This window comes from Salvelinus alpinus, chromosome 24 (assembly GCF_045679555.1).
Source record: "Salvelinus alpinus chromosome 24, SLU_Salpinus.1, whole genome shotgun sequence".
NCBI lineage: Eukaryota > Metazoa > Chordata > Actinopteri > Salmoniformes > Salmonidae > Salvelinus > Salvelinus alpinus.
In genome coordinates this window covers 32,337,592-32,362,027 of record NC_092109.1, presented here as the reverse complement: position 1 = coordinate 32,362,027, position 24,436 = coordinate 32,337,592, and the positions used below count along the sequence as shown (strand labels likewise).

Sequence of the window (24,436 nt, the reverse complement as noted above, 5' to 3'; positions counted from 1 at the left end):
ACACACACACAGCCTCACCCTCTATCCTCATACTACCCCCCCCCCCACACACACACAGCCTCACCCTCTACCCTCATACTACCCCCCCCCCCCACACACACAGCCTCACCCTCTACCCTCATACTACCCCCCCCCCCCCCACACACAGCATCACCCTCTACCCTCATACTACCCCCCCACACACACACAGCCTCACCCTCTACCCTCATACTACCCCCCCCCCACACACACACAGCCTCACCCTCTACCCTGAAGCGACTTTCCTCCCCCTCATTCCAGACACAACCTCAGCCCCTACCCTCATACTACCTTCTCCCCACACACACACAGCCTAAACCCCTACGCTTATACTACCTTCCCCCCCACCCTACACACAGCCTAATCCCGTACCCTCATACTACCTTCCTCCCCCACACAACCTAAGCCCCTACCCTCAAACTACCCCCGCACCCCCCCTACACACAGCCTCAGACCCTACCCTCATACTAACCCCCCAACACACAGCCTCAGACCCTACCCTCATACTAACCCCCCAACACACAGCCTCAGTCCCTACCCTCATACTAACCCCCCAACACACAGCCTCAGTCCCTACCCTCATACTAACCCCCCAACACACAGCCTCAGTCCCTACCCTCATACTAACCCCCCAACACACAGCCTCAGTCCCTACCCTCATACTAACCCCCCAACACACAGCCTCAGTCCCTACCCTCATACTAACCCCCCAACACACAGCCTCAGTCCCTACCCTCATACTAACCCCCCAACACACAGCCTCAGATCCTACCCTCATACTAACCCCCCAACACACAGCCTCAGTCCCTACCCTCATACTAACCCCCCAACACACAGCCTCAGATCCTACCCTCATACTAACCCCCCAACACACAGCCTCAGACCCTACCCTCATACTAACCCCCCAACACACAGCCTCAGACCCTACCCTCATACTAACCCCCCAACACACAGCCTCAGTCCCTACCCTCATACTAACCCCCCAACACACAGCCTCAGTCCCTACCCTCATACTAACCCCCCAACACACAGCCTCAGATCCTACCCTCATACTAACCCCCCAACACACAGCCTCAGTCCCTACCCTCATACTAACCCCCCAACACACAGCCTCAGATCCTACCCTCATACTAACCCCCCAACACACAGCCTCAGTCCCTACCTTCATACTACCTTCCCACCCACCAGCCTACAAACAACCTCAGCCCCTACCCTCATACTACCCCCCACACACACACAGCCTCACCCTCTACCCTCATACTACCCCCCCCCCCCACACACACACACACAGCCTCACCCTCTACCCTCATACTACCTTCCCCCCCACACACACACAGCCTCACCCTCTACCCTCATACTACCCCCCACACACACACACAGCCTCACCCTCTACCCTCATACTACCCCCCCCCCCCACACACACACAGCCTCACCCTCTACCCTCATACTACCCCCCCACACACACACAGCCTCACCCTCTACCCTCATACTACCCCCCCCCCCCCCCCACACACACACAGCCTCACCCTCTACCCTCATACTACCCCCCACACACACACAGCCTCACCCTCTACCCTCATACTACCCCCCCCCCCCACACACACACACAGCCTCACCCTCTACCCTCATACTACCCCCCCCCCCACACACACAGCCTCACCCTCTACCCTCATACTACCCCCCCCCCCCACACACAGCATCACCCTCTACCCTCATACTACCCCCCCACACACACACACAGCCTCACCCTCTACCCTCATACTACCCCCCCCACACACACACAGCCTCACCCTCTACCCTAAAGCGACTTTCCTCCCCCTCATTCCAGACACAACCTCAGCCCCTACCCTCATACTACCTTCTCCCCACACACACACAGCCTAAACCCCTACGCTTATACTACCTTCCCCCCCACCCTACACACAGCCTAATCCCGTACCCTCATACTACCTTCCTCCCCCACACAACCTAAGCCCCTACCCTCAAACTACCCCCGCACCCCCCCTACACACAGCCTCAGACCCTACCCTCATACTAACCCCCCAACACACAGCCTCAGTCCCTACCCTCATACTAACCCCCCAACACACAGCCTCAGTCCCTACCCTCATACTAACCCCCCAACACACAGCCTCAGATCCTACCCTCATACTAACCCCCCAACACACAGCCTCAGTCCCTACCCTCATACTAACCCCCCAACACACAGCCTCAGATCCCTACCCTCATACTAACCCCCCAACACACAGCCTCAGTCCCTACCCTCATACTAACCCCCCAACACACAGCCTCAGTCCCTACCCTCATACTAACCCCCCAACACACAGCCTCAGTCCCTACCTTCATACTACCTTCCCACCCACCAGCCTACAAACAACCTCAGCCCCTACCCTCATACTACCCCCCACACACACACAGCCTCACCCTCTACCCTCATACTACCCCCCCCCCCCACACACACACACACAGCCTCACCCTCTACCCTCATACTACCTTCCCCCACACACACACACAGCCTCACCCTCTACCCTCATACTACCCCCCCCCCCACACACACACAGCCTCACCCTCTACCCTCATACTACCTCCCCACACACACACAGCCTCACCCTCTACCCTCATACTACCCCCCCCCCCACACACACACAGCCTCACCCTCTACCCTCATACTACCCCCCCCACACACACAGCCTCACCCTCTACCCTCATACTACCCCCCCCCCCCACACACACACAGCCTCACCCTCTACCCTCATACTACCCCCCCCCCACACACACAGCCTCACCCTCTACCCTCATACTACCCCCCCCCCCCACACACAGCATCACCCTCTACCCTCATACTACCTTCCCCCCACACACACACAGCCTCACCCTCTACCCTCATACTACCTTCCCCCCACACACACACAGCCTCACTCTCTACCCTGAAGCGACTTTCCTCCCCCTCATTCCAGACACAACCTCAGCCCCTACCCTCATACTACCTTCTCCCCACACACACACAGCCTAAACCCCTACGCTTATACTACCTTCCCCCCCACCCTACACACAGCCTAATCCCATACCCTCATACTACCTTCCTCCCCCACACAACCTAAGCCCCTACCCTCAAACTACCCCCGCACCCCCCCTACACACAGCCTCAGACCCTACCCTCATACTAACCCCCCAACACACAGCCTCAGACCCTACCCTCATACTAACCCCCCAACACACAGCCTCAGTCCCTACCCTCATACTAACCCCCCAACACACAGCCTCAGACCCTACCCTCATACTAACCCCCCAACACACAGCCTCAGTCCCTACCCTCATACTAACCCCCCAACACACAGCCTCAGACCCTACCCTCATACTAACCCCCCAACACACAGCCTCAGTCCCTACCCTCATACTAACCCCCCAACACACAGCCTCAGTCCCTACCCTCATACTACCCCCCACACACACACAGCCTCACCCTCTACCCTCATACTACCCCCCCCCCCCCCACACACACAGCCTCACCCTCTACCCTCATACTACCCCCCCCCCCCCCACACACAGCATCACCCTCTACCCTCATACTACCCCCCCACACACACACAGCCTCACCCTCTACCCTCATACTACCCCCCCCCCCACACACACACAGCCTCACCCTCTACCCTGAAGCGACTTTCCTCCCCCTCATTCCAGACACAACCTCAGCCCCTACCCTCATACTACCTTCTCCCCACACACACACAGCCTAAACCCCTACGCTTATACTACCTTCCCCCCCACCCTACACACAGCCTAATCCCGTACCCTCATACTACCTTCCTCCCCCACACAACCTAAGCCCCTACCCTCAAACTACCCCCGCACCCCCCCTACACACAGCCTCAGACCCTACCCTCATACTAACCCCCAACACACAGCCTCAGACCCTACCCTCATACTAACCCCCCAACACACAGCCTCAGACCCTACCCTCATACTAACCCCCCAACACACAGCCTCAGTCCCTACCCTCATACTAACCCCCCAACACACAGCCTCAGTCCCTACCCTCATACTAACCCCCCAACACACAGCCTCAGTCCCTACCCTCATACTAACCCCCCAACACACAGCCTCAGTCCCTACCCTCATACTAACCCCCCAACACACAGCCTCAGTCCCTACCCTCATACTAACCCCCCAACACACAGCCTCAGATCCTACCCTCATACTAACCCCCCAACACACAGCCTCAGTCCCTACCCTCATACTAACCCCCCAACACACAGCCTCAGATCCTACCCTCATACTAACCCCCCAACACACAGCCTCAGTCCCTACCCTCATACTAACCCCCCAACACACAGCCTCAGACCCTACCCTCATACTAACCCCCCAACACACAGCCTCAGTCCCTACCCTCATACTAACCCCCCAACACACAGCCTCAGTCCCTACCCTCATACTAACCCCCCAACACACAGCCTCAGATCCTACCCTCATACTAACCCCCCAACACACAGCCTCAGTCCCTACCCTCATACTAACCCCCCAACACACAGCCTCAGATCCTACCCTCATACTAACCCCCCAACACACAGCCTCAGTCCCTACCTTCATACTACCTTCCCACCCACCAGCCTACAAACAACCTCAGCCCCTACCCTCATACTACCCCCCACACACACACAGCCTCACCCTCTACCCTCATACTACCCCCCCCCCCCACACACACACACACAGCCTCACCCTCTACCCTCATACTACCTTCCCCCCCACACACACACAGCCTCACCCTCTACCCTCATACTACCCCCCACACACACACACAGCCTCACCCTCTACCCTCATACTACCCCCCCCCCCACACACACACAGCCTCACCCTCTACCCTCATACTACCCCCCCACACACACACAGCCTCACCCTCTACCCTCATACTACCCCTCCCCCCCCACACACACACAGCCTCACCCTCTACCCTCATACTACCCCCCACACACACACAGCCTCACCCTCTACCCTCATACTACCCCCCCCCCCCCCACACACACACACAGCCTCACCCTCTACCCTCATACTACCCCCCCCCCCCCCACACACACAGCCTCACCCTCTACCCTCATACTACCCCCCCCCCCCCACACACAGCATCACCCTCTACCCTCATACTACCCCCCCACACACACACAGCCTCACCCTCTACCCTCATACTACCCCCCCACACACACACAGCCTCACCCTCTACCCTGAAGCGACTTTCCTCCCCCTCATTCCAGACACAACCTCAGCCCCTACCCTCATACTACCTTCTCCCCACACACACACAGCCTAAACCCCTACGCTTATACTACCTTCCCCCCCACCCTACACACAGCCTAATCCCGTACCCTCATACTACCTTCCTCCCCCACACAACCTAAGCCCCTACCCTCAAACTACCCCCGCACCCCCCCTACACACAGCCTCAGACCCTACCCTCATACTAACCCCCCAACACACAGCCTCAGTCCCTACCCTCATACTAACCCCCCAACACACAGCCTCAGTCCCTACCCTCATACTAACCCCCCAACACACAGCCTCAGATCCTACCCTCATACTAACCCCCCAACACACAGCCTCAGTCCCTACCCTCATACTAACCCCCCAACACACAGCCTCAGATCCTACCCTCATACTAACCCCCCAACACACAGCCTCAGTCCCTACCCTCATACTAACCCCCCAACACACAGCCTCAGTCCCTACCCTCATACTAACCCCCCAACACACAGCCTCAGTCCCTACCTTCATACTACCTTCCCACCCACCAGCCTACAAACAACCTCAGCCCCTACCCTCATACTACCCCCCACACACACACAGCCTCACCCTCTACCCTCATACTACCCCCCCCCCCCACACACACACACACAGCCTCACCCTCTACCCTCATACTACCTTCCCCCACACACACACACAGCCTCACCCTCTACCCTCATACTACCCCCCCCCCCCACACACACACAGCCTCACCCTCTACCCTCATACTACCTCCCCACACACACACAGCCTCACCCTCTACCCTCATACTACCCCCCCCCCCCCACACACACACAGCCTCACCCTCTACCCTCATACTACCCCCCACACACACACAGCCTCACCCTCTACCCTCATACTACCCCCCCCCCCCCCACACACACACAGCCTCACCCTCTACCCTCATACTACCCCCCCCCCCACACACACAGCCTCACCCTCTACCCTCATACTACCCCCCCCCCCCCCACACACAGCATCACCCTCTACCCTCATACTACCTTCCCCCCACACACACACAGCCTCACCCTCTACCCTCATACTACCTTCCCCCCACACACACACAGCCTCACTCTCTACCCTGAAGCGACTTTCCTCCCCCTCATTCCAGACACAACCTCAGCCCCTACCCTCATACTACCTTCTCCCCACACACACACAGCCTAAACCCCTACGCTTATACTACCTTCCCCCCCACCCTACACACAGCCTAATCCCGTACCCTCATACTACCTTCCTCCCCCACACAACCTAAGCCCCTACCCTCAAACTACCCCCGCACCCCCCCTACACACAGCCTCAGACCCTACCCTCATACTAACCCCCCAACACACAGCCTCAGACCCTACCCTCATACTAACCCCCCAACACACAGCCTCAGTCCCTACCCTCATACTAACCCCCCAACACACAGCCTCAGACCCTACCCTCATACTAACCCCCCAACACACAGCCTCAGTCCCTACCCTCATACTAACCCCCCAACACACAGCCTCAGACCCTACCCTCATACTAACCCCCCAACACACAGCCTCAGTCCCTACCCTCATACTAACCCCCCAACACACAGCCTCAGTCCCTACCCTCATACTAACCCCCAACACACAGCCTCAGTCCCTACCCTCATACTAACCCCCCAACACACAGCCTCAGGCCCTACCCTCATACTAACCCCCCAACACACAGCCTCAGTCCCTACCCTCATACTAACCCCCCAACACACAGCCTCAGTCCCTACCCTCATACTAACCCCCAACACACAGCCTCAGTCCCTACCCTCATACTAACCCCCAACACACAGCCTCAGTCCCTACCCTCATACTAACCCCCAACACACAGCCTCAGTCCCTACCCTCATACTAACCCCCCAACACACAGCCTCAGTCCCTACCCTCATACTAACCCCCAACACACAGCCTCAGTCCCTACCCTCATACTAACCCCCCAACACACAGCCTCAGTCCCTACCCTCATACTAACCCCCCAACACACAGCCTCAGTCCCTACCCTCATACTAACCCCCCAACACACAGCCTCAGATCCTACCCTCATACTAACCCCCCAACACACAGCCTCAGATCCTACCCTCATACTAACCCCCCAACACACAGCCTCAGTCCCTACCTTCATACTACCTTCCCACCCACCAGCCTACAAACAACCTCAGCCCCTACCCTCATACACCCCCCCCACCCCCCCACCCCCCCCGAATAATGAGTTCTGTTCTGTCATTTTGTGAATATTCAAATGAATGCTCTATGCATAATTGAAGAGCCATGTGCATGTGACCTGTTATGGTTGTGGGCCATCATCAGTAATGTAGACTGGTCAACACACACTGCCTAGTGCCTGCCCTGTCCTGGCTTCTCTGTTCAGATCCCTGCTTCCTCATTGGCTCCTTCTCCTCCCAGTCTCTAGCATATTGGGGTTTCATGCATGGGCTGATCTGAAGGCTGCAAGCTGCCATTCGGCCAGGCAGACTGTGCAAGCAGGCAGGAAGGATGCACTCACTTTAGGGGCCCTGCACATTTGGTGCTTTGCACAGGGACGAAATGGAGTCAGTGTAGGTCCAATCGGTGAACACACACATTTAGCCAATTCAAACATGTGCATCTCAGCCTGTTGAGTGCTACGATAACAAACCCTTCAGTTAGCCCAACAGCTACACTATCCCAATTAAATGAAGGAACCAGTTAATCATGACAATACTAACAAACTGAACAAAATAGATGGAACATCAAAATTGGTATTGTCTGGATAGTTAAAGGTCAGAGTTATTCACAGTGCTCTGGAGACGGTACCACAGCAAAACATCTTGTCACCCAAATGAATATGCAACATTGTTTGCCAAGTTATTTATATTATCTCCAATGTGTGTCTGTTGAGTAAAATAAATGCTGGCAGCACTGCATAGGGCTTAGTGCATCTGTAGCCAAGTAGTGTGATTCAGCAACTTGGAGTATTAGACATATGGTATATTCCCTCAATTGTGTGCAGAGTCCATTGCGGTTTTGAATTCTACTCCTAGTTATTATGCACATTAGAAAGTTAGGATGACATAAACCACAAGAGCCATAGTCCTGAACCAACATCCCTCCCTGCTACATTATTGGGTGGTAATGAAGATGTTACAGGCTCAGACAGAGGGGGTCAGCAGGTGTGGTAGAGGCAGGACTGAGACAAGGTAGAGGTGCAGCTTGCTAACACTGGGCCAGAGACCTGACAGACACACAGACAGACAGACAGACAGACAGACAGACAGACAGACAGACAGACAGAAAAAGGGCAGACAGACCTGACACACAGACAGACCAGATAGACAGACAGACAGACAGACAGACAGACAGACAGACAGACAGACAGACAGACAGACAGACAGACAGACAGACAGACAGACAGACAGACAGACAGACAGACAGAAAAAGGGCAGACAGACCTGACACACAGACAGACCTGACACACAGACAGACAGACAGACAGACAGACAGACAGACAGACAGACAGACAGACAGACAGACAGACAGACAGAAAGAAAGAAAGAAAGAAAGAAAGAAAGAAAGAAAGAAAGAAAGAGGGCAGACAGACCTGACACACAGACAGACATATCAGACCAGACAGACATATTTGACTGGATGTCAGGGCTGGATGGAGAGTATTAATGTACTCCAGTGTCACTGCTGCCATGTGTTCTATAAGTTATAGTTGAAACCTGGAAGTGTTCAACCTACAGTCCTCTCTCTCTGCTAGATATCTCTCTGTCAGTCTGCAGCATCCAGCCTGGTAATGTTTCATGACAGCTATAGAGAGGTAGAGATGAAAGTAGCTAGTGGTGTATTCTGGTGTGTTGTAGTATGGGGATGATTTAGGTACAAGGAACATCCTTCTGCTGTAACAAAGGAAAATGCATATATTACCATGAATTACTGAAGGTTGTTTCTTAGAAGTCTATCTGGTGGTAACGTGAATTAGCGTAGGCCACACAATGATGATAAGATGTTGGAATAACAGAATGGGTCAAAAGCTATATTTGTTTTGTTGGTCTCCAGTGTCCAGACAGCAGGAGCGGTAGAGATACTCTTAATGATCGGCTATGAAAAGCCAACTGATATTTACTCCTGAGGTGCTGACTTGCTGCACCCTCGACAACTACTGTGATTATTATTATTTAACCATGCTGGTCATTTATGAACATTTGAACATCTTGGCCATGTTCTGTTATAATCTCCACCCGGCACACCCGGACTGGCCACCCCTCATAGCTTGGTTCCTCTCTAGGTTTGTTCCTAGGTTTTGGCCTTTCTAGGGAGTTTTTCCTAGCCACCGTGCTTCTACACCTGCATTGCTTGCTATTTGGAGTTTTAGGCTGGGTTTCTGAACAGCACTTTGAGATATCAGCTGATGTAAGAAGGGCTATATAAATACATTTGATTTGATTTGTTGAAATCCTTTTTAAATTTATTGTAATGTCAAATATAAGCTTCCTTCCCTTTCAGTTGAGAATCGCTGCTCTTGGCAGGTGGGTCGCAACCCAAATTTGGGTCGCAGGAGGTTTTGAATGAGTCGCGAGTGTCTGAGTAAAATGTTTTATTATATACAGTACCAGTCAAAAGTTTGGACACACCTACTCATTCCAGGGTTTTTCATTTTAGAATAATAGTGAAGACATCAAAAGTATGAAATACCACATATGGAATCATGTAGTAACCAAAAAAGTGTTAAACAAATCAAAATAGATTTTATATTTTTCAAAGTAACCACCCTTTGCCTTGATGACAGCTTTGCATTCTCTCAACCAGCTTCACCTGGAATGCTTTTCCAACCGTCTTGAAGGAGGTCCCACATTTACTGAGCACTTGTTGGCTGCTTTTCCTTCACTGCGGTCATCCCAAACCATCTCAGTTGGGCTGAGGTCAGGGAATTGTGGAGGCCAGGTCATCTGATACAGCACTCCATCACTCTCCTTCTTGGTCAAATATTATTATTATTTATTCATTTTTATGAAAAATACTCCAGTCTGAACCTAAACAACTAAAACCAGGTAGGTGTGTAGAAATGATAATTAACCTATATTTTTTATAATTTAAACTCACAGTATTTCCAATATAGAGTTATTAGCAGCGATATTTACCGTATTTGGTTGATTTTGTGGTCTCAAACCAGTGAGCTTAACATTCTTCATCAAGAATATGGGCAAAATTGAATTACTACAATGAAAAAGGTGGGACTGTTCCCTTGTCATATAATTGGTATATTTACTATCAATGTAGTATTAAAAATAGTTTTCCAGATTGCATATAGGCAACAACAAAAAATAGTGATGCGAATATTGGATCGCAGCTGAGACAACCTGGTTCAATTTGTGTCCCAATGCAAAACCAGTTGAGAACCAGTGGCCTAGAGCATTTTTGGGGGTAACGTGTGCTTCAGATAAGGAGAAAAATAAGGACTATATAGATCTGCATCTATGTGAGCCTCCCATGCAAATCACAGTATACAGCACTGGCTCTACTCCAATAGTCAGCTGCTGTTGCCCGGCAACATGTACCACAGTTCAACTCAGCCTGGGCTCCCAGTCGAAGTGAGCTGTCTCACATCTCACCCCTCTCTCTTTCTCTTTCTGTCCTCTGTTTGTCTGTCTGTGTCTCTCTCTCTTTCTGCCTCTGCCTTTCTCTCTCTAACTCTCAATGTGCTAATGTGTTTTCACAAGGCCTCGTGTTCTCTTCCTCATTACTGCCTTCCATGTGATTCAGAGGAGTTGGGTTAAATGCGGAAGACACATTTCAGTTGAATGCATTCAGTTGTACAACTAACTAGGTATCCCCCTTTCCTTTCCATTTCTCTCCATCTAAATCCTCCCTATTTTTCTCGGTTTCTTCAAAGGTGTCTTTATCTCTTGCTCTCCGTTCTCATCTCTCTCCCTCTTGCCCTCTGTTTCTCCCTGTCTCTAATTAACCTCCAGTATCTTTTAGAGTTGGAGAGTATCAGAAGGACAATACGGTCTATTGAGTTAATACATACACTAAGTCAATGATGCACACTCACATGCTCAAACACACATCTACAATTATACAGGACATGCAGTATCAGTATCTCTAGTCTCTTTATTTGGTCTCTACTATTACAGTTCTATCATTCTGGCTCTTTAGGTCCATTAGAATGGCTGTTCAGTGATGTCTGTTGGTCAGACTGAGTCACAGACGCATCAGACAGACCACTGAGATTGTGACACGTTCTCTTGATCAAAGAGATCTGCCTCGTCCCATTTCTGCTAACGATGAGAACGCGATCTGCTTCATAGGGTCGAGGGGGAACACTTTGGAGCCTCCAAATTCACTAGAATGTACAGCGTGTCCTGACACAGGCACATTTATTCGCTCCAAGAAGTTGCACAAACTTGTAGATATGCCTATATGTGGAAACACAATACAGTCAGGCATACACACCTACAGTCTATGTAAGCTCAGAAACAATCACATTAACATTTACTGTTCAGGCAAATACAGAAGCCCAAAACACATACAGTATTAAGGCACAAGGCGAGACCCAGATGCAGACACAGGAGAGATGGTTGGAGTCTTACAATATTTAATAATCCAAAGGGGTAAGCAAGAGAATGGTCGTGGACAAGCAAAAGGTCAAAACCAGATCAGAGTCCAGGAGGTAGAGTGGCAGACGTGCTCATGGTCAAGGCAGGCAGAATGGTCAGGCAGGCGGGTACAGAGTCCAGAAACAGGCAAGGGTCAAAACCGGGAGGAGTAGAAAAAGGAGAATAGCAAAAGGAATACGGGAAAAACACACTGGTTGACTTGACTAAACATACAAGACGAACTGACACAGAGAGACAGGAAACACAGGGATAAATACACTGGGAAAATAAGCTACACCTGGAGGGAGTGGAGACAATCACAGGAACAGGTGAAACAGATCAGGGCGTGACATACAGTGCCTTCAGAAAGTTCACACCCCTTGACTTTTTCCACATTTTGTTGTGTTAAAGCCTGAATTTAAAATTGATTCAATCCCAAATACCCCATACAATACCCCATAATGTCAAAGTGGAATTATGTTTTTAGATTTTTTTTAACAAATTAATAAAAAATGAAAAGCTGGAATGTCTTGAGTCAACAAGTATTCAACCCATTTGTTTATGGAAAGCCTAATCAAGTTTAGGAGTAAACATGTGCTTAACAAGTCATGTAATAAGTTGTATGGACTCACTCTTTGTGCAATAATAGGGTTTAACATGAATTTTGAATGACCACCTTGTCTCTGTACCCACGCATAGAATTATCTGTAAGATCCCTCAGTCAAGCAGGGAATTTCAAACACAGATTTAACCATATTTATTTAAAAAAAAATAAGACATTGAATATCACTTTGAGCATGGTGAAGTTATTAATTACGCGTTGGATGGTGTATCTATACACCCAGTCACTACCAAGATACAAGCGTCCTTCCTAATACAGTTGCCGGAGAGGAAGGAAACCGCTTAGGGATTTCACCATGAGGCCAAAGGTGACCTTAAAACGGTTACAGAGTGTAATGGCTGTGATAGGAGAACTGAGGATGTGTTGTATTTACTCCATAATATTAATCTAATTGACAGAATGGAAAGAATTATGCCTGTAAAGAATAAAAATACTCCAAAACATGCATCCTGTTTGCAACAAGGCACTAAAGTAAAACTGCAAAAGATGTGGCAAAGCAATTCACTTTTTGTCCTGAATAAAAAGTGTTATGTTTGGGGAAAGTCCAATAAAACACATTACTGAGTACCACTCTCCATATTTTCAAGCCCAGTGGTGGTTGCATCATGTTATGGGTATGCTTGTAATCGTTAAGGACTGGGGGGTTTTTCAGGATAAAAAATAAACGGAATGGAGCTTAGCACAGGCAAAATCCTAGAGGAAAACCTGGTTCAGTCTGCTTTCCATCAGACACTGGGAGATGAATTTACCTTCCAGCAGGACAATAATCTAAAACACAAGACCAAATATACACTGGAGTTGCTTACCAAGAAGACAGTGAATGTTCCTGAGTGGCCTAGTTATAGTTTTGACTTAAATCTAATTGAAAATCTATGGCAAGACTTGAAAATGGTTGTCTAGCAATGATCAACAACCAACTTGACATGCCTTGAAAAATTATAAAAATAGTAATGGGCAAATATTGCACAATCCAGGTGTGCAAAGCTCTTAAAGACTTACCCAGAAACACTCACAGCTGTAATCACTGCCAAAGGTGATTCTAACATGTATTGACTCAGGAATGTGAATACATATGTAAATTAGTTATTTTTGTATTTAATTTTCAATTCCAATTTCTAAAAACATGTTTTCACGTAGTCATTATGGGGTATTGTGTGTAGATGGTTGAGAAAAAAAACATTTATTCAATTCAGGCTGTATCACAACAATGTGGAATAAGTCAAGGGGTATGAATAGTTTCTGAAGGCCGTGTAGGCACACACACACACACACACACACACACACACACACACACACACACACACACACACACACACACACACACACACACACACACACACACACACACACACACACACACACACACACACACACACACACACACACACACACACACACACACACACACACACACACACACACACACACACACACAGTTGACTGGGCTGTCCTTACCCCCAAATTCAATGCCAGGCCTGGCTCATTATCCCAGCAGCAGCAACATGAGATTTCTCTTTTTCCCCCTCTAGTCAAACATCCATTATTTAGCAGCATGTTGATCACGTTGAGCCTCAAGTCACAGATCTCTCTCCTCTCTCTGTTCCATTCCATTCCCCAAGTGCTCAGCTCAGCAGCTCCCCATAGCCACATGCACAGAGCAACACAAATCACTAGCCGAAAAACTTGGCCATATTGCTATATATACACTACAAGACCAAAAGTATGTGGACACCTGTTTGTCGAACATTTCATTCCAAAATCATGGGCATTAATATGGAGTAGGTCCTCTATTTGCTGCTGTAACAGCCACTCTTCTAGGAAGGCTTTCCACTAGATTTTGGAACATTGCTGCGAGGACTTGCTTCCAAGTCATTAATGAGGTCGGGCACTGATGTTGGACAATTAGAACTGGCTCGCAGTCTTCGTTTCAATTCATCCCAAAGGTGTTTGATGGGGTTGAGGTCAGGGCTCTGTGCAGGTCAGTCAAGTTCTTCCACACCGATCTCGACAGAATCGTCTAGAATGTCATTCTATGCTGTAGCGTTAAGATTTCCCTTCACTGGAACTAAGGGGCATAGCCCGAACCATGAAAAACAGTTCCAGACCATTATTCCTCTTTAACCAAACTTTAAAGTTGGCACTATGCATTCGGGCAGGTAGCGTTCTCCTGGCTTCCGCCAAACCCTGATTCGTCCATTAGACTGCCAGATGGCGAAGCGTGATTCATCACTCCAGAGAATATTCCACTGCTCACGAGTCCAATGGCGGCGAGCTTTACACCACTCCAGCCAATGCTTGGCATTGCACATGCTGATCTTAGGCTTGATTAGTCTTTCGGCTGCTCGGCCATGGAAACCCATTTCATGAAACTCCTGACGAACAGTTCTGGTGCTAACGTTGCTTCCAGAGGCAGTTTGGAACTCGGTAGTGAGAGTTGCAACCGAGGACAGACATTTTTACTCGCTACGTGCTTCACCACTCGGCTTGTGTGGGCTACCACTTCGCGGCTGAGACGCTGTTGCTCCTAGATGTTTCCACTTCAAAATAACAGCACGTACAATTAACCGGGGCAGCTCTAGCAGGACAGAAATTTGACGAACTTACTTGTTGGAAAGGTGACATCCTATGACGGTGCCACGTTGAAAGTCACTGAGCTCTTCAGTAAGGCCATTCTAGTGACAATATTTGTCTATGGAGATTGCATGGCTGTGTGCTCAATTTTATACACCTGTCAGCAACGGGTGTGGCTTAAATAGCTGAATCCACAAATTTGAAGGGGTGTCCACATACTTTTGTATATGCACTGTATACTGAGTGTACAAAACATTTAGAACACCTTCCTAATATTGAGTTCCACCCCCCTTTGCCCCCAGAACAGCCTCATGGACTCAACAAGGAGTCAAAAGCATTCCACAGGGATGCTGGCCCATGTTGACTTCAATGCTTCCCACAGTTGTGTCAAGTTTTCTGGAAGTCCTTTGGGTGGTGGACCTTTCTTGATACACACGGGACATACGGGAACTGCGTTACAGTTCTTGACCCCAACCGGTGCGCCTGCCACCTTCTACCATACCCCGTTCAAAGGCGCTCAAGTCTTTTGTCTTGCCGATTCACCCTCTGAAGGTTGACAATGCCTTTTCCCCCTCAGGAGACTGAAAAGATTTGGCATGGGTCCCCAGATCCTCAAAAGGTTCTACAGCTGCACCATCGAGAGCATCCTGACAGGTTGCATCACCGCCTGGTATGGCAACTGCTCGGCATCCGACCATAAGGCATGACAGAGGGTAGTGCGTGCAGTCCAGGACATCACTGGGGCCAAGCTTCCTGCCATCCAGGACCTATATACTAGACGGTGTCAGAGGAAGGCCCAAAAAATTGTCAAAGACTCCAGTCACCCAAGTCATAGACTGTTCTCTCTGCTACCGAACATCAAGCGGTACCAGAGCACTAAGTCTAGGTCCAAAAGGCTCCTTAACAGCTTCTACCCCCAAGCCATAAGACTGCTGAATAATTAATCAAATGGCCACCTGGACTATTTACATTGACCCCCCCCTTTGTCTTTACACGACTGCTACTCGCTGTTTATTATCTATGCATAGTCACTTTACCCCTACCTACATGTACAAATGACCTCAACTAACCCCCCCTTACATTGACTCTGTACCGGTATCTCCTGTATATAGCCTCATTATTGTTATTTTATTGTGACTATATTTTCAAAGTAGATTCCCCAATACTGATGAAGGCCCTCAGCTCTATATAACTACGAGTTCACAGGTATATTGTGCTGTAGGTCATAAAGGACCTGCCTGATGTTTGCTGCTGTTTATTCTAACTGGTCTCTGAGACATACAGTAGACATACAGTATACACACACACACACACACACACACACACACACACACACACACACACACACACACACACACACACACACACACACACGGGGTACCAGTAGCGAGTTGAAGAACATGGGTACGAGGTAATTGAGGTAGATAGAGTGCCTTCTGAAATGATTCAGACCCCTTGACCTTTGCCACATTTTGTTACGTTACAGCCTTATTCTAAAACTGATACATAATTTTTTATCCCTCATCAATCTACACACAATACCCCCTAATGACAAAGCAAAGAACTGTTTTTAGAAAAGAAAGAAAACAGAAATAATACATTTACATAGCTTTTCAGACCCTTTACTCAGTACTTTGTTGAAGCACCTTTGGCAGCAATTACAGCCTTGAGTCTTCTTGGGAATGACGCTACAATCTTGGCACACCTGTATTTGGGGAGTTTTTCCCATTGTTCTCTGCAAATCCTCTCAAGCGCTGTTAGGTTGGATGGGGAGTGTCGCTGCACAGCTATTTTCAGGTCTCTCCAGAGATGTTAGATTGGGTTCAAGTCCAGGCTCTGGCTGGGTCACTCAAGGACATTCAGAGACTTGTCCCGAAGCCACTCCTGCGATGTCTTGGCTGTGTGCTTAGGGTCGTTGCCCTGTTGGAAGGTGAACCTTTGCCCCAGTCTGAGGTCCTGAGTGCTCTGGAGCAGGTTTTCATCAAGGATCTCTTTGTACTTTACCCCGTTCATCTTTCCCTCACACCTGACTAGTCTCCCAGTCCGTGCCACTGAAAAACTTTCCCATAGCATGAGGCTGCCACCACCATGCTTCACCATAGGGATGGTGCCAGGTTTCCTCCACGCGTGACGCTTGGCTTCATCAGACCAGAGAATCTTGTTTCTCATTTTTTGAGAGTCCTTTAAGTGCCTTTAGGCACTCTACCATAAATGCCTGATTGGTGGAGTGCTGCAGAGATGGTTTTCCTTCTGGAAGGTTCTCCCATCTCCGCAGAGGAACTCTGGAGCTCTGTCAGAGTGACCATCGGGTTCTTGGTCACCTTCCTGACCAAGGCCCTTCTCCCCCAACTGCTGAGTTTGGCCTGTCGCCCAGCTCTAGGAAGAGTCTTGGTGATTTCCAAACTTCTTGCATTTAAGAATGATGAAGGCCACTGTGTTCTTGGGGTCCATCAATGCTGCAGAAATGTTTTGGTACCCTTTCCCAGATCTGTGCCTCGACACAATCCTCTCTTGGAGCTCTACAGACAATTCCTTCGACCTCATGTCTTTGTTTTTGCTCTGACATGCACTGTCAACTGTGGGACCTTACATAGACAGGTGTGTGCCTTTCCAAATCATGTCCAATCACTTGAATTTACCACAGGTGGACTCCAATCTGTCACGCTTGTATAAAGGATTTGGAGACAGGCGCAGGAATACACAATAGGGGTTTTTAATACACCCAAAACAAACACGTATACAAAAACACTAGGCTGTACCCAAACAAAAGAGCGAGGGTACACCTAGTTGACCGACACGGGACGATACCCGTAACACATAATATATATATATAGAACACAGCATAACAACTGCAGCAACGCATAGGTACTCACACGACCAACGGACATGGGAACAATAACCGACAAAGACAGAGGGAACAGAGGGCACATATATAACATACTAATCAGGGGAAATGGGAACCAGGTGTGTGTAATCAGACAAGACAGTCCGGGGTTGATGATAATGAATCCCGTTCAGTGAAGCCTAGAAAGCCGGTGACGTAGACCTCCGGAACTGGTGAACAGAATGAGCATCAGTACCGAGGGGATCTGTGACACAATCAAGTTGTAGAAACTTCTTAAGGATGATTTACATTTACATTTAAGTCATTTAGCAGACGCTCTTATCCAGAGCGACTTACAAATTGGTGCATTCACCTTATGATATCCAGTGGAACAACCACTTTAGAATAGTGCATCTAACTCTTTTAGGGGGGGGGGGGGGGGTCAATGGATCAATGGAAACAGGATGCACCTGAGCTCAATTTTGAGTCAGCAAAGGGTCTGAATACCTATGTAAATCATGTATTTCTGTTTTTTTTATATATAAATTTGCAAACATTTCTAAAAAACTATTTTCGCTTTGTCATTATGGGGTACTGTGTGAAGATTGCTGAGGATGTTTTTTTATTTAATCCATTTTATAATAAGGCTGTTATGTATCAAAATGTGGAAAAAGTGAATGGGTCTGAATTCACTGTACTGAAGAGCACAATGGTGTCAGATTTATTTTAGTATCCAATCTGAATTGAACATAATTGTCTATGATTGATTGGAATGCAAACCTGAGTTCCTAGTAAGGCCTCAGGTCCAGCAATGAGAAAGGCTGCTGCATCAGGTGGCTACTTTATGATTTTATATTATGCAGCACACAAAAGCCAGCCAGTGTCTTCGACCGCTGACACACACAGATCAGCTTCAGTGCAGAACATGACCTTTGTTGCTCCCAAAGCAATGCATTTGGGTTTGATGTGATGTTTCACAGGATGCCTGGTAGATTGCCACTGCCTTATTTGTGGACTGAGATTTCATTAACAACCCAGTGAAGTGATTTCTTCAAATTCAAGTATTGTTTCCTGTGGTATTACAGTATTATTAGCTTTGCATCAGAAGACACTGCATCCCATGTTTGGATATAAATACAATAATTTCCCTCATATTAGGGTTTAGAAATACATACAGTAACTACTCATTTGGATAGTGGTGGTAAATTTAGGGCTTTTTACTCTCTGTTGATCAGACATTATTAAACTGCTCATACATATTTCAGAATATGGATTGTTGAGCCTCGCATAAAATAGTCAATTTTTATTCCACACGTCACATTGTCAATTTACAGCGATGAATAAATGATAATAGACTCTGGAAGCATCCATAATTAAAGTAGGCCACATTTTGGGAGTACTGGCGGTAGACCTCACGCACTCTGTTTGTTTACAGTCATGCAATCTGAGACAGAACTTTTCACCCTCTGCAATTTATAAGACACTTTTAGGATTCTCTAAGGGCAGGGTTAGCTTTAGCATACAAACACCGTAATTGAATAGCGGGTTGAGCAGTTTAATCTACAGTATTGGAGGATGGAGTCTATATAGGCCTTGTTGTGTCCTTATAGCGCCGCACAAACCTTCAGCACCGCGGACAGCAACACGATCTGAACAGACTTAAACAAGGGACTGGTAAACCGGTTCAGCACCATGGCCGTTGAACAGCGACACGCCACAGCTCTTCACTAGCATTTGTATTTTTCCTCGCCACACTAGCTCCGCCCAGAATTTGGTTGCTAGCAAGCCGACAGCATGCTAAGTAGTGCTAGGTATCAACTGCCTATCCAGTAGGGGCTGGAAGCTGTAATGAGCTTCGATTGGTCAATCGTGGCACAATCGCCTAGTATTTATATAAAATTCAGCTTTCCCCAACTTAGGTCCCGCCCTGTTCACACTCCGTCACCCATGCTCATATCGCCAAGTTCACTTCTCTTCCATTGAAAATGAATGGCTTTCCGTAGTTTCACTGTGTTCTCTGTCCCATTGAGTTGTGTTGTTTCTGTTCTCTCCACAGCCGTGCCCTTCCCCCTGAGTCATCGCCTCACATTGAAGGAGGTGTTTGACTGTGAAGGGAAGCCCAGGGTGGACCTGCTCAAAGCCCACCTCACCAAGGAGGGACGCGTGGAGGAGGCCGTGGCACAACGCATCGTCAACGAGGGCGCCGCCATCCTGCGCCAGGAGAAAACCATGCTGGACATAGAAGCACCAGTCACAGGTGAGGAGGAGGGATCACCTTTAACTTACACTCTGGTGAAACACACTTTGACTGACATTCCCAGCATTCACGTAATGGTCCAACAGAGAGAAGGAAGGGTGGAAGTAGCATCAAAATGTGGAAGATACAACTATCAGCATGGGTATGATTTATGCTGGTTATTTTGTCCAGTGGCGAGTGAGATAGAGTATTATGCCTAGGTAACTGTGTAAGTGGGTCAGTGTGCTTAAAGTGCTTCAGATTGAGGGACTCTTTTATGAGCAGGTTAGTCTGAGAGTCTGAGCTCTGGAGTAAACTCAGGGAGAATGTACTTTTGTTTGGTGTATAAATATATGTCTGTGTATGAAGGTGTATGACTGTAAGCAAATACTAGTAGGAAGACAAGAGAGACTGGGAGTGAATTCAATACCTGAAATACAAAAATAAACTCCAAAGCACCTGACAGGAGTTAAAATGAAGATGAAGAGTAGAGACATCAAAGCAGGACTGTATATGCAGCATCCCATAGCAGGTAGCTGTCACTTTCAGTATCATCTGCATTATGGTCATGTAAGAATAATACATTTCTTAAGCACATCAGCACATTAAAAGCTCTGCATCTCTCTTTATCTTTTCAAGAATCAGATCAATGTTGAGTGTTGTTCTGCCTCTCAGACAGACATGGATGGACAGGCACTACAGTACGTGATGAGGAACACAGTACATTGAGGCTTTTTCAACCAATCAATGCAGCAGTGTATCCTATGAGCCGTAGTGAAAGATAGTCACCTCACCTGCATATGACCTCACCATCATTTTGGGAGAACTCATCTCAATATATATGAGTACAGATGTATGACCTTAATTTGATCGCACTGTAATCCTGAAATGCAGGACATGTTAAGCTTTTAGTGTATTTTAGGTTTAAAAAGGCTTCTGAAGTTTGTAATTTCCACTTTGAAATTTCATAGTTGATTTTTCCTTTTTTTTATGTACCAACCCCTACAAAAATGTCCTTTAATTATAATCCACATAATATTTCAAATTTCCTGTTGCTGCAGGATTATTTTCCTGCTGTAGCAAACTGGCTCAAATTAAGATCCTACATCTGTAGATGTGTTTCCTTTTTAAATCAATATGGCTGAACAGTCCAGCATATAGTTCGTGTGGGACTCTTCAGGCTTTTAGCTTGCTTATATTAAAATGGTACACATTGTTAGGTATGCCCTACCCTCTATGGGGACAGCCGAAGAACCCTTTTAGGTTCTAGATAGCACCTTTTTTTCTAAGAGTATAGTTATCAGTTAAGGCAGTGCTAGTACAAAAGACAAGTGCAGGTTTGTTAAGCCGTGGGAATTATTGTTTGTTTACTCTAGCACCATTTGACTTTTTTACTATTGTGACAAGGTCACACAATACCCCTCTGGATTCCCCTAGTTCAGTCTGCCTGTACACTGACTCTACCAGGAGCGCAGTGGCCCCTTTTGTCCCTGGGCTGACAGCCATCTAGCCCACAGTGATGGTAGTGTTGAACAACCACTCAGTCCTGACTCATCCACACCACAGAGCATGATCACCTCCCAGCCACAGCTGCCTGCCTGCCTGCCTGCCTGCCTGCCTGCCTGCCTGCCTGCCTGCCTGCCTACCTGCCTGCCTGCTGTAGCACCACCCAGGTGGTCCAAATGGACTGATATACCCTTTTAAAAATCTTATGCTCCTTTTGGATATTTTAAATGTGAGAAGCCATTTAGATGCAATTGTGAGAGGAGGAGAGAGTTTACATGTGCGTGCATGCATGTTTGTTGTAGATAGACATATGTTATAGCTACACTGCTTTCTGATGGTACTGGGAAACAGTAGCATGAGTAATTATATTTGCCATTACGTCCAATCAGATAGGAGGTAGACCTATTTACTATGACAGCTACTAAGCATGCACATAGCTTCTTGCATATTTGATACAGTCTTGACATTAATAATACATGTTTTCAAGGTTTAATTCATCATAGTTTTGACTAATCTGAGCAAGCCATTATGAACAAAGGGGTCAGACTAACTCACAACACGTGCACACAAACAACCCTCACACAAAGGCGCTTACTGTAAAAACACGCATGCACACACATAAACCTGAAAACACACAACAGCGCAGCAAAAGCACACTCACTCGCGCATCTCTTGATGCTGGATCACATACACATCCTCGTTGTTATCGGATTTAGTCGTTCCTCTGTCATTAAGCCCAGTAGTCATGGGATGCTAGATGCAGACAAACTTACATAATACTGCCTCCAGAAATGAAGACATTGAAGAATGGTGTTAGAGAGTGACAGAGAAGGGAATGACACAGAGGGAAACAGAGAAATAGTGGGTATGGGGGAAATGTGAACGAGTGAAAAACAGAATGGTAGTAGAGAGAAAAAGATAGAGAGATAATGGTAGAGGGAATAACAGAATGGTAGAAGAGAGAAAAAGATAGAGAGATAATGGTAGAGGGAATAACAGAATGGTAGTAGAGAGGAAAAGATAGAGAGATAATGGTAGAGGGAATAACAGAATGGTAGTAGGGAGAAAAAGATAGAGAGATAATGGTAGAGGGAATAACAGAATGGTAGTAGAGAGAAAAAGATAGAGAGATAATGGTAGAGGGAATAACAGAATGGTAGTAGAGAGAAAAAGATAGAGAGATAATGGTAGAGGGAATAACAGAATGGTAGTAGAGAGAAAAAGATAGAGAGATAATGGTAGAGGGAATAACAGAATGGTAGTAGAGAGAAAAAGATGGAGAGATAATGGTAGAATAACAGAATGGTAGTAGAGAGAAAAAGATAGAGAGATAATGGTAGAATAACAGAATGGTAGTAGAGAGAAAAAGATAGAGAGATAATGGTAGAGGAAATAACAGGGAGGGGGTGGTAGTGGTGGTTCTGTTCTGTTCTGTGCACATCAGCATTTTCTCCCCTCCCCCAAGTCTGAAAATCTTCCCATACTGAGGCCATGCAGGGACAAGATGGCTGGAATAAGGTATTAGAAATGGAGGAGAGAACGGCTGGAGTAAAATAGTAAAGATGAAGGACAGGAGGGCTGGAGTAAGACAATAGAGATGGAGGGAGAGGACGACTGGAGTAAGGTATTAGAGATGGAGTGAGAGGAGGACTGGAGTAAGGTATTAGAGATGGAGTGAGAGGAGGACTGGAGTAAGGTATTAGAGATGGAGTGAGAGGAGGACTGGAGTAAGGTATTAGAGATGGAGGGAGAGGAGGACTGGAGTAAGGTATTAGAGATGTAGGGAGAGGAGGACTGGAGTAAGGTATTAGAGATGGAGGGAGAGGAGGACTGGAGTAAGGTATTAGAGATGGAGTGAGAGGAGGACTGGAGTAAGGTATTAGAGATGGAGTGAGAGGAGGACTGGAGTAAGGTATTAGAGATGTAGGGAGAGGAGGACTTGAGTAAGGTATTAGAGATGGAGGGAGAGGAGGACTGGAGTAAGGTATTAGAGATGGAGTGAGAGGAGGGAGAGGAGGACTGGAGTAAGGTATTAGAGATGGAGGGAGAGGAGGGAGAGGAGGACTGGAGTAAGGTATTAGAGATGGAGTGAGAGGAGGACTGGAGTAAGGTATTGGAGATGGAGTGAGAGGAGGGAGAGGAGGACTGGAGTAAGGTATTAGAGATGGAGTGAGAGGAGGACTGGAGTAAGGTATTGGAGATGGAGTGAGAGGAGGACTGGAGTAAGGTATTAGAGATGGAGTGAGAGGAGGACTGGAGTAAGGTATTAGAGATGTAGGGAGAGGAGGACTGGAGTAAGGTATTAGAGATGGAGGGAGAGGAGGGAGAGGAGGACTGGAGTAAGGTATTAGAGATGGAGGGAGAGGAAGGCTGGAGTAAGGTATTAGAGATGGAGGGAGAGGAGGACTGGAGTAAGGTATTGGAGATGGAGAACTGGAGTAAGGTATTAGAGATGGAGGGAGAGGAGGACTGGAGTAAGGTATTGGAGATGGAGTGAGAGGAGGACTGGAGTAAGGTATTAGAGATGGAGGGAGAGGAGGACTGGAGTAAGGTATTGGAGATGGAGGACTGGAGTAAGGTATTAGAGATGGAGTGAGAGGAGGACTGGAGTAAGGTATTGGAGATGGAGTGAGAGGAGGACTGGAGTAAGGTATTGGAGATGGAGTGAGAGGAGGACTGGAGTAAGGTATTGGAGATGGAGTGAGAGGAGGACTGGAGTAAGGTATTAGAGATGGAGGGAGATGAGGACTGGAGTAAGGTATTAGAGATGGAGTGAGAGGAGGACTGGAGTAAGGTATTGGA

At 47.9% G+C, this 24,436-nt stretch overlaps 1 protein-coding gene across 3 annotated transcripts in view; it reads left to right on the top strand.

The window, feature by feature from the left end:
- ppp3ca (protein phosphatase 3, catalytic subunit, alpha isozyme) overlaps nt 1-24,436 on the top strand; it is a 73,596-nt gene that overhangs the window by 17,752 nt on the left and 31,408 nt on the right. For all 3 annotated transcript variants that reach the window (XM_071364571.1, XM_071364570.1, XM_071364572.1), the window contains exon 2: nt 19,949-20,149. In XM_071364571.1, coding sequence (XP_071220672.1) covers nt 19,949-20,149 — 201 coding nt within the window. The remainder of the gene's footprint in view (nt 1-19,948; nt 20,150-24,436) is intronic.